The sequence below is a fragment of the Dreissena polymorpha genome, chromosome 2, assembly GCF_020536995.1.
Source record: "Dreissena polymorpha isolate Duluth1 chromosome 2, UMN_Dpol_1.0, whole genome shotgun sequence".
Lineage (NCBI taxonomy): Eukaryota > Metazoa > Mollusca > Bivalvia > Myida > Dreissenidae > Dreissena > Dreissena polymorpha.
Genome location: NC_068356.1, coordinates 15,693,218 through 15,705,290, shown reverse-complemented (window position 1 = coordinate 15,705,290; position 12,073 = coordinate 15,693,218). Strand labels below are relative to the sequence as shown.

General features: G+C 35.4%; 1 protein-coding gene across 2 annotated transcripts; it reads left to right on the top strand.

The window, feature by feature from the left end:
• Positions 1-2,662: 2,662 nt before the first annotated feature.
• Positions 2,663-11,933, top strand: LOC127865987 (uncharacterized). Of its 2 annotated transcripts, XM_052406147.1 has the most exons (4): positions 2,663-2,933; positions 5,335-5,486; positions 5,860-6,866; positions 7,101-11,933. In XM_052406147.1, the coding sequence occupies exons 1-4, from the start codon at positions 2,922-2,924 to the stop codon at positions 7,451-7,453; spliced, it is 1,524 nt and encodes a 507-aa protein (XP_052262107.1). In that variant the 5' UTR covers positions 2,663-2,921; the 3' UTR covers positions 7,454-11,933. The 2 variants fall into 2 exon arrangements, with proteins under 2 accessions (XP_052262107.1, XP_052262106.1); XM_052406146.1 differs by lacking the exon at positions 2,663-2,933 and having other exon boundaries at positions 4,927-5,486.
• Positions 11,934-12,073: the final 140 nt, after the last annotated feature.

Below are 12,073 nucleotides of genomic sequence, written 5' to 3'. Positions count from 1 at the left end.
GACACTTTCCGCTTTTATGACATTTTTCGTTTAAATGAAGTCTCTCCTTAGCAAAATCCAATTTAGGCAGAAAGTGTCGTCCCTGATTAGCGTGTGCATACTGCACAGGCTAATATGGGACGACACTTTACGCACATGCATTATGCCCAGTTTTCTCAGAACTCGACTCAATTTATTACTAAAGTTTTTAGTTTATAATACTACATTATGTATTTATAAAACAAGACCATCAATGTCACATGAAAAGTCATGTTAAAGATAACTAGAAATGGCGCGGCAGAGGCCGACGCGTATCCCCACGCCACATGTTTGACCCAGGGGCGCCCCAGGGTTGGTAATGGAGCCATGCATAGTTGAGATTGACCGTATTGTCATAAGATAAGTTCAGTATCAATTAGAAGTGAATCGGTGTAGAAATGAAGAAGTTATAGAAAAAGGCAATTTTGGGTGGGTGTGGCCTATGTGGGCAGGGCACCCCAGGGTTGGTTATGGGGCCGTGCATAGTTGAGATTGACCACATTGTCATAAGAGAGGTTCAGAATCACTTTGAAGTGAATCGGTGTAGAAATGAAGAAATTATAGTAAAAGGCAATTTTGGGTGGGAGTGGTCTATGTGGGCGGAGCGCCCAAGGGTTGGTAATGGGGCCATGCATAGTTGAGATTGACTGTATTGTCATAAGAGATGTTCAGTATCAATTTGAAGTAAATCGGTGTAGAAATGAAGAAGTTAATGTAAAATAACATAAAAAAATTAGTGAAAATCTCTGACCCGGCCCCACCCCAACCCCCATAATTTTTGAGCCAGGGGTCTGATCAAAATTCCAAATAGTGCAAGGTCGCACATATGCTCATAGCTACCATGTGTGTAAGTTTCAAGGTTCTAGTGCTTATAGTGTAGGAGGAGATAGTGGCCAGGACGGACAGATGGACAGACAGACGGCGGAGATAACCACAATATCCCCACGCTTTTCAAAAAGCGTGGGGATAATGATTGGATAAAGTCTCTGTTTATTTCTTTATATTTAGATTTATTAATCTTTGACCTGGCTCTTGTTTTAAAAACTTTTAACTTCTGGCAAGTTATTTGATAATTTATCCGCGCTAAATAGAGTTTCAGTTAGGATAAATTGTGCGTGTGTTTAGTAGATTTAAATGTTGTGCACTGGGAATTTCTTTAATGGCCATTACTGCCATCAGACTTGTTAGTAGGGTTACAGACAAATGTGCAAGGTACATGAAACGCCCTGTTCCGGAGGCATCCCTGGGTCTTTTAGTGCTTGGTACGAGTACACTGCATCTTTGTTTAAAATCTCATTTTGGAAGACAAGTAGGCGGGGGTTAAGCTGGGTTTTGAACCTGCAACCTCTATGTTCTGGCACTATTGTGTTTCCATTGAAACAAGGATCACCTCGTATTAACTGTATACCTGAATCTGTTGCATTAACCCTAGAGACCTAGTAATAACATGTGACATTCTGTCTCATGCTGCTTGTCACTTCGATAATCTGTTTGAAAATCCTTCCATATAGGACAAAGTTTTGCATCAAAGAAAGCCTTTACAGTGAATGTTTAATGACTTAATTGTGACAGCCTTGGTTTTGCATCCTATACGCTCGACCATCATGCTTATTACATCTGCAAATATTTGAAATTTTTATTTCTGTCCAGTTTGAAAGCCGTACTCTGGATAAAGTATTCTGGTTTTATTACTTATATATGTACTTGTGACCTTTACCTTGAACCAGAGTGTCTGGTTTTTGTAAGGGACACTATATCATCATGCTTATCACATTTGATAATCGATTATGGAAAATAGTTATGCTATGAACAAAGTACATAAGTTAATTTCTTCATGTATTGGACCATTCCCCTAGGTGCCTTATTGTAGCAAAGAACACTTTTTATGCCCCCGGTAGGGTGGCATATAGCAATTGAACTGTCCATCAGTCCATCTGTCTGTCTGTCTGTCTGTCTGTCTGTCTGTGCGTCCGTTCGAAAACTTTAACATTGGCCATAACTTTTGCAATATTGAAGACTTGATGTTTGACATGCATGTGTATCTCATAGAGCTGCACATTTTGAGTGAAGACAGGTCAAGGTCAAGGTCATCCTTCAAGGTCAAAGGTAAAATAATAATAAAAATAATAATCAAAGCGGCGCAGTAGGGGCATTGTGTTTCTGACAAACACATCTCTTGTTCTACTTTGTCGCAGTTTTCTGCTAGTGTTTCCATAGTATGGACCTACTAGTATTTAGCTCACCTGATCATAATCTCATGGTGAGCTTTTAGAATGCCGTGTTGTCTCTCGTCCGTAAATTCCTGGTCTTGTTTGTCTGTCTACTTCTCTATTTAATAACTTCTCCCCCTGATCTTCTGTGCAGATTTAAATTAATCCTCATTTAAAGTTCTTCAAATAGTTTCGGTACTTTGGTCACCAATGCTAAAGATTTTAAAAATGGAAACTTCAACCATCTCTGAAATCATAAGGGTCAGTGCATTAATATTTTGTGTGTAACATTGTGTTGTGGTCCTTTACTGAGTTTGATCCAATCATGCCAATTGGGGTGAAAACTTATCAGTACTAAAACTTTGAATGCTTGAGCGTAAATAATTAATGCTGTGCAGAAATATATCATTATCGAAATTGTGAAATGCAAGATAACAATGCAAGGTTACAAGTACACATATATTAGATAAGAAATCACATGGCTTATTTTGCAATCTTTGATCAAACTTTCAACGTTTAGATAATTTTTTCAAGGGCATTAACACCATGTGACAGAATAAGATCACAGTTATCACATCGTGTATTCATGTTAATGATTGTAACTTAGAGGCGAAAGTGCAGACCAATAAGTGGCCTTACTGAACAACATTAAAGGGGAGAAAAGGTTCCAAATTCTTGACACACTGCCCAGATATGTTTGAAAAGGTACTTTATGTTTCAGTACAGCCTGGAAATGTATCATTACTCAGAATTGGTCTCAATTTATTGTTTAAGTTACAATATTAATAAAGTCTAGCACATGCAATTTAATTTTTTATAGCACTTTCATAAAGTATAATCATTCTTATGAAGGTGTACCAAATTTCTGCTGCATGTTTCTAGTAATAACATGCAAACAAATATAATAATGCACTATAAGAATATATGTTCCCACAGTAAATGTATTTCTATGTAAAATGTTAAAAGCATATGCACATAATAACTGCTGTTGGCTTTTGCTATCAATCAACACAGGGTTATACAGAATAAATTAGAACAGCTAAGTTCAAAATCCCATTTCATTCTTTTTTTCACCATGTTACACCTCAGTTATTGATATTCCAACTTAAATACATGAGGGTTGACTTCTTTGTATTTGAAAACTGTGTCTATGAAAACCCTTTCAGGCTTAAATATGGAACATGGACTGCTATTTTTATGAATCGGCAGGTTATGGTTTGTAAACATAAAACTGAATACAAAATTATTTAAAAGAGAAGTGTTTACCATTCTCTACTGGCATAAATATTTAAAGTATGTTCATTATCAATCTGTCATTGTATTACCAGTAATCCACCATTAATAGATTCCTTTATTATGGTAAAGTTTAATAACAGAGTTTCATTGTCTTAAAAAAATTGAAGTACATTTAAATTTACACTTCTTATTTCTCAATGATATTGCTCACTGAATCTGAGATTCAGGTGAGTAGTCAATGTGGATTAGTCAGACCTAGACTTATATTTTCGCTGTAAATTACCAGAGTGCCTTAGTGGGACAAAAGAACAGTACAATAAATAAATGGATTGAAAAAGGGCTAGCGCTGAAGCGTCAAACAATATTTATTAGTAGCGAAATGCAAATGCAATTATTGAAATTAAAACATAGCAAAATTGTCGCATGAAGTTGGACAAACGACAAAGTCCACAAACCAGTCCAAGTTTATTAACTTTGTAATTTTGATAGGAATTTAACACTGGAGTAGATATGATTATCTTAAATTAAGCTTATCATTTAAGTTTGTAAATTCACTTCTGAACAGTAGTGAAATTGTTGGTAGAAAGGCACTTGAGATCTGTTATAAACATGAACCAATCAATTAAGGTACACATATGAGACAATTTGAAACTATCAATGACTGAACCGTGTTAAAGGGACTTGTTCATAGTTTTCAAAATGTCAATTTTCTCAAAAATTGGCATCATGGATTAAAAAAATGTATCGATTATATTTTAACAACCAAAACAACACTTATGACTTAGAATTTTTTAAAATATCAAATCGTTTAGATCATTATTCAGGCGTTTTGTAGTGCTTTTTTTAATAGATTTATTAGAAAGAAATGTGTGATTATCTAAGAAGATAGTATTTTAATTTCACTGTATTAATATATTGAAGCCTGATAAGTGATGTGGTGGATGGTTAGGTTTGCTTCTCCACGTCACTGGTTCGAATCCTGGGCGATGCAATTTTGTTTATTTTACCTTTTATTCTAAATTATGCCCCCGGTAGGGTGGCATATAGCAGTTGAACTGTCCGTCAGTCCATCTGTCAGTCCAAAAACTTTAATTTTGGCCATAACTGTTGCAATATTGAAGATAGCAACTTTATATTTGGCATGCATGTGTAACTCATGAAGCTGCACATTTTGAGTGGTGAAAGGTCAAGGTCATCCTTCAAGGTCAAAAGTCATAAAATACAATCCAAGGAACGTAGTAAGCTTTAAAAGGGAGATCATTTCTAAACCTGCCAAATGCTATATATTAATTTTATTTCAAAGCGGCGCAAAGGGGGCATTGTGTTTCTGACAAACACATCTCTTGTTTTCTAATTATTTAAGGCTTTTCTAATATATTGCTTAAATTCACCTTAAATGACTTTTTAAATATTAAAATCTGTGAACAAGCTCCTTTAATACATGTATCAAGTTTCACCTATTTTCAGAAAATGGTTTACGTCTCTGGTATCAGAAAAATTTGAAACTATCTATATCCAAGATCTTTAAATATGGACTTTGTAGTGTGTATTTAAACAGGCAGCATAAATAGGATTTGATGCAACACATCATGGTTTTGATAACTCTAATTGTATTTCATAAAAGGAGTAAAAATAAAAGAGAATACACTACTTTTTAATCAGAAGACAGTTTACAATACCTTTATTGAAAATGGCGACTTCTGTTGGGTCAGTTCATAACAGTTCTGATTTAGTGAAAGACTATTCATGTGTCTCTTGCGAAAATAAAAATATTGAAACAAGTGCTGATATTTTTTGTGAAACATGTTTGAAGTATTTTTGTAAAAAATGCCTTTATTATCATGATAAAATATTTGTAAACCATTTGAAGTATGGAAGAGGAGAAACAAATAAATGGCCTCTTGCAAAGACAATGGAGGATTTGATACTGAAATGTGATATCCACAACAACAAGAAGCTGAAAATGTTCTGCCAGGACCACAGTCAACTGTGCTGCTCTGATTGTGTATTACTGAATCACAGGTAAGTGACACTTGGTTATAAAATAAAATAACATGTAGTTGTGAGTGATCACATTTATAAAAAGTATGTTGATACCACTCTCATAAATCCGATACCTTACTTAAAAACCAAATGTTTTCTTCTGTTGTTTAAAGCATTTTAAGAGTTGTTCTAATCAATTTTTAAATGTCGAAAGTATATTACAATTCCAAAATGGGGCATTAATGGTGAGATATTCCATTCTTCAACATTCATTGATAAGGGTTTAATTGGACTGAAAATGTAATTACACAACCTGCTTTGATGTATTATCAATTTCACCCCTTTTATGTTTCATTTCAGTAAGATATTTTGTTTGTCACATTGATAATTATGAGTCATGTTGCTATTTCAGACAGTGTACCAATGTGGCGCTTATATCTGATACAGTCCATAAAGTGTCAGTGGATATGCAGCAGATGTCAAACGAAATCCAAACAATTCTTGCTGAACTTAATAAGTTTAAGGGAACACAAGAGGCTATCATTCAGTCTGTAGACGGATCACATAGTGAAACCTTGAAAGAAATCAGAGACCTGCGTAAAAAATTAAATGCTTCTTTGGATGAATTAGAAAATACAACTATGAAAGAATTGGATGAAATTAGGAACACATTGGAAACCTCTCTAAAGAAAGATGTTGACACATGTGACCAACTTAAGGATGAACTGCAACAACTCAGTGAAGCTGTACACTGCCTTTGTGATAAGAGCAAGAAAGACGTGGCATTTATAGCCAGCAGGAAATGTCTGGACAAAATTCAAGAGTCTGATACATATCTGAAGGAGAGGTCAGTGAAGATTCAGAGTTCAATAATATTCAAGGCAAATACTGACATTGAGCAGTACCTGTCTAAACAGTCTAGACTTGGGAGTATTATAGACAGTATGCAGTCTGTCACACTCAAGATGAATCCAGATCAGGTGTTGACTATGAAGAGGAAATGGGAGTATAATGTGAACATATCAAGTGACACAAGGCAGACTTACCCTGTCACTGGCATTTGCAGCCTGCCTAGTGGTGATGTCATTGTTGTAGATAGTTATAATAAGAAAGTGAAAATGTTTGACCAGCATTACAATGTGTCCAGTCACTGTGATGTGTCTGGTTCTCCAGAGGACATTTGCCAAATCACATCCAGTGAGGTGGCTGTAACTCTTCATGATGCTGGTTTGCAGTTTATGTCTGTAAGAAATGGGCAGCTGGTGAAAGGGAACAAATTACAGTTACCACATAATGCTATTGGAATTGCCCACCATCAGGGAGCCTTGTATATCACTGATTACACTGCTCTCTACCACTACACACTGACTGGTACTCTTGTCAAAAAACTTTATGATGATAAAAGCGATAACATATCAGGTAAACATAATGTTTATATATTTGAATATTCAATATATCAAACTTTTTGTTAATACATGTATATACATACTTTTTAACATAAAATAGAATCTCTTATGTGGAAACATTAAATAGAATCTCTTATGTGGATATTTAAAACACTATTGGTCTTTGATGAGATTATTTTATTTAAAGGTTAACATGACTAAAGTCCTTATCTGTTAATATATAACATGTGTTATCATATGTATGTAGTGTACAAATGTGCATTGAGTCCTGCTGGTGACCGGATCTATGTAACCAACCACGTCCGGCACAAGCTCTACACACTGGCCACAGATGGCAGCCTGATCTCCACCTTCACTGACCCTGAACTAAAACATCCAACGGGAGTCCATGTCACACCTGCAGGACAAGTTCTTGTATGTGGATACAGCTCCAATAATGTCGTACAGGTGGATCGTGAGGGAAAAAAGAAACTGGCAACACTGGCTTCATCGAAAGATGGACTGAGCCAGCTAGCGTCTGTCTGCTACGATACCAACAAACACCAGATCATTGTGGGAGAATATGGAAACAACAAAATCATGGTTATGGAATTGCAATAGCTTATCCAATGGAAAAAAAACATTAATAGGACCAAAAATGCATATGAAAGTTCCATTTTTCTGTGAATGGCACATCTAGAAATCACATTTTATATCTAGGTCAGAAAAAGAGCTTATTGATACATTTTATCTTTTATAATGAGCAATTTAATAAACTCCTTTTGCAAATGACTTGTTTCAATGCACTTCAGATTCATTTTAAAGAAGCATGTATGACAACTTTCTATGTTGATAAGCATGTATGACAACTTTCTATGTTGATGCTGAAATTATAATCCTTTTTCTGCCTTCATGTCAGATGTCAAAAACATTAATGTTATAATTAATATAAGGTTATACCTGTATTATACAAAGTATTGAACTGTATAAACATGTGATTATAAACATATTCTGAATGAAAAAGTATTATCTTTTAGCAATTATTGAGATTTTTGTCTAAAAAAAGAAAGGAAGAGAATATCTACTGGTAATTGGTATTTGTGTGCTTTTGATAGCCTATTAGAGTAATTGTTTTACTACAAAACTAATTATTTAGAACAACTGTTGAATCGAATACAGTTGTAAAATATGTTGTATGTTTTTTGACATATAAACTAGTTTAGGCTTACATTTTTAGTGCGGTCAACAGAACACTGATGTATATTTTTCACTTAAGTATGTACAATCATTCCCTCTGTATAATACTTTTTTATTCCACCGGTAGGATGGCATATAGCATTCGCACTGCCCGTCCGTCAGTCCATCCATCCGTTTTCAGGAGTTTTTTTTACACAACTCTTTCACATAGCTGATTTTTGGTATGTGACTGCATGACCTACAGATGAAGTGTTTTGTTCTGGTCAATATATTTTTGGCAAAGTTATGGGCCTTTGAGTTAGACATGTTTTTAGCTCACCTGAGCACAATGTGCTCATGGTGAGCTTTTGTGATCGCCTTTTGTCTGTCGTCCGTCACCCATTGTGGGGCGTCAACATTTGCCTTGTTAACACTCTTGAGGCCACATTTATTGTCCAATCTTCATGAAATTTGGTCAGCAGATTGGTCTCAATAATATCTTGGATGAGTTCGAAAATGGTTATGTTTGCTTTAAAAACATGGCTGCCAAGGGTCGGGGCATTTTTCCTTATATGGCTATATATGTCTATGTAAAACCTTGTTAACACTCTAGAGGCCACATTTGTTGTCTGATCTTCATGAAACTTGGTCAGAAGATTTGTTCCAATAATACCTTGGACAAGTTTGAAAATGGTTTCGGTTGCTTGAAAAACATGGCCACCAGGAGCGGGGCATTTTTCCTAATATGGCTATTTATGGCTTTAGTAAAACCTTGTTAACACTCTAGAGGCCACATTTATTGTCCAATCTTCATGAAATTTGTACAGAAGATTGGTCACAATGATGTCTTGGATGAGTTAAAAAATGGTAACGTTTGCTTGAAAAACATGGCTGCCAAGGGGCGGGGCATTTATCCTTATATGGCTATATATGGCTATGGTAAAACCTTGTTAACACTGTTGAGGCCAGAAGATTTGTTCCAATGATATCTTGGATGAGTTCAAAAATGGTTTCGGTTGCTTTAAAAACATGGCCACCAGGGGGCGGGGCATTTTTACTTATATGGCTATACAGTATATGGCTTTAGTAAATCCTTGTTAACACTCTAGAGGCCACATTTATGTATTGTCAATGATATCTTGGATGAGTTTGAAAATGGATACGTTTGCTTGAAAAACAGGGCTGCCAAGGGACGGGGGATTTTTCCTTATATGGCTATATATGGCTATAGTGAAATCTTGTTAACACTCTAGATGCCACATTTATAGTCCGATCTTCATGAAACTTGGTAAGAAGATTCATCCCAATAATATCTTGGACATGTTCGAAAATGATGCCGGTTGGATGAAAAATATGGCCGCCTGGGGGTGTGGCATTTTTCCTGATATGGCTCTAGTAAAACCTTGTTAACACTCTAGAGGCCGCATTAATTTTCCGATCATCATGAAACTCGCTCAAAAGATTTGTCCCAATGCTGTCTTGGATGAGTTTGAAAATTGTTTTGGTTGCTTTAAAAACATGGCCACCAGGAGCGGGGCATTTTTCCTAATATGGCTATATATGGCTATAGTAAAACATTGTTAACACGCTAGAGGCCACATTTATTGTCCAATCTTCATGAAATTTGGTCAGAAGATTGAGAAGTAATTGGAACAAGTGTTCTTACAAAGTTTCATTTATATTGCACTTAACATGTGACTTCTAGTTTTAACAAAGTTTCACTACAGCCATAAAGTAACAAGCGTTCTTGAGTTATTATCCGGAAACCATCTGGTGGATGGACCGACCGACCGACGGACCGACATGTGCAAAACAATATAACCCCCCTTCTTTGAAGGGGAGCATCAAAATGCCAAGCACCCTGGCAGCCATGTTTTTAGAACAAACATAACCATTTTTTAACTCAGGCGAGCCATCATTAGAACTCATGTTCTGACGATGTTTCATAAAGATTAGACTATACATGTGACTTCTATATTGTTAACAAGGTTTTATTATATTCATATAAGGAAAAATTCCCCACCCCCAGGTGGCCATGTTTTTTTGCAGGACCAAAACCGTTTTCAAACTCGTCTAATACATTAATAAGACTCATGTTCTTACCAAGTTCCATGAAGATTGGACTAAAAATGCGACTATTAGTGTTAACAAAGTTTTACCATTACCATAGTAATTAAAATGCCCCGCCCCTGGTGGAAATGTTTTTCATCAGACCGGAAGCATTTTCCAACTCATCCAAGATGTCATGAGAACTAATGTTCTGATGGAGTTTCATGAAGATTGGGTAATAAATGTCACTTCTGTGAGTATTAACAAGGTTTTACTATAGCCATATAATGAAAACTGCCCCACCCTCTGGCAGTCTTGTTTTCAAGCAACTGGAACCATTTTTGAACTTGTCCAAGATATCATTGGGAAAAAAAAAAAAAAAAAAAAAAAAGATATCATTGGGACACATGACCTTACCAAGTTTCATGAAGATTGGACAATAAATATTGTGTCTAGAGTGTCAACAAGGTAAATGTTGACAACAGACGACACAATACGGACAAAATACGATCACAAAAGCTCACCAGATCATGTTGTGCTCAAGTGAGCTAAAAAGCTTGTGAACAGTCTCAAGATCACAGTCATCACCAAGTCTTATAGAAACTTGGTCAGAACATTTTTTTCCAATAATGTCTTGTCCATGTTTGAAACTGGGTAACCTGGTGTCAAAAACTAGGTCACCAGGTCCAATTACAGAAAAAGCTTTTTAACACTCTTGAGGCCATATTTATTGCCAAATATGCATGTCACTCTGTTTGAGCATATGTCTTAACATTTTAGAATGTTCTAATGATTGCTCCGGTGGAAATCACATTTAAACTTGCAAAAAATATTCATTTTTTATGATATCTGGACCATTTTAGACATGATTGTGTTTGCCAAAAAACATTGGTACCAAGTGTTAGGACAGTTTTGTTGTGACACCTACTATACACTTTACTGCTCAGAACAATAAAGTTCCTTGGGTTCTCACATGAACGATTTAGGCCCTGTTGTGCCAGAAAACCTATCAGAAGAGATTCAACTTAATGAAAATAAAAGAATAACAGTACCTGTTGAACCTATTTTGAGAAGACAACAAGGTTAAATTCCAAGATTCAAGTGAAGAATGCAGGTCACTATACATTTTTTACATAAAAACTTTAACCTGAATATCTATAAGAAAAAATAACTTTATTTTGTCAATATACATGCCTGAATTATATGGAATGTTGTTCTTGATATTGGTGGCAAACACACAGCCCAAGTTTTATGGGAATATATGGTGTAGTTTAACAATTCTAAGACAGAGAGAAATAATTTATGCATATTTATTTGTTTCATCATCAGCAAACACACATCTATTTATTCTTTTTCACCACTCAAAATGTGCAGCTCCATGAGATACACATGCATGCCAAATATCAAGTTGCCATCTTCAATATTTCAAAGGTTATGGCCAATGTTAAGGTTTGACACAAACAAACCAGCAAACAGACAGGGCAAAAAAAATATGTCCACCAGTACAGACTGGGGGACATAAAAAGGCCACACTTTTATAACAACAAACATCATCATTAAGAAATTACAACAAATTGTAGTGTTTGATAAAACTACTCTTTAATACACTGTAGACAATTGATAAATAACATGACTGCAAATTCATCTGTGACATAAGTTGTTTACAAGCAGGAAAGTCCTTTGTGGATGGTTTTTGCACTCTCTTGCATAACTTAACCATTGTTTTTTAGCTCAAATTTAGTGCCTGTAGAAGGACCCATTCCAAAATATATACACTTCGTAATAAGTCTCAATATATAGATCATCTCCCATCCAGCTCTATAAGTTGAACCTTTTAGTTAGTAAATGTTATATTGAAATCACTTTTATTCACAATTTCTTGGCCAAAAACAACAACACTAATTCCTAATTTTGGAAGGATGTTTGGTTTTTAGGCCCGCCTTAAAAATTGTTGATGGAATTCAAGTTCTCTATATTAATCTGTTGTGTTTATAATGAAACAAGATCTGTAAGATG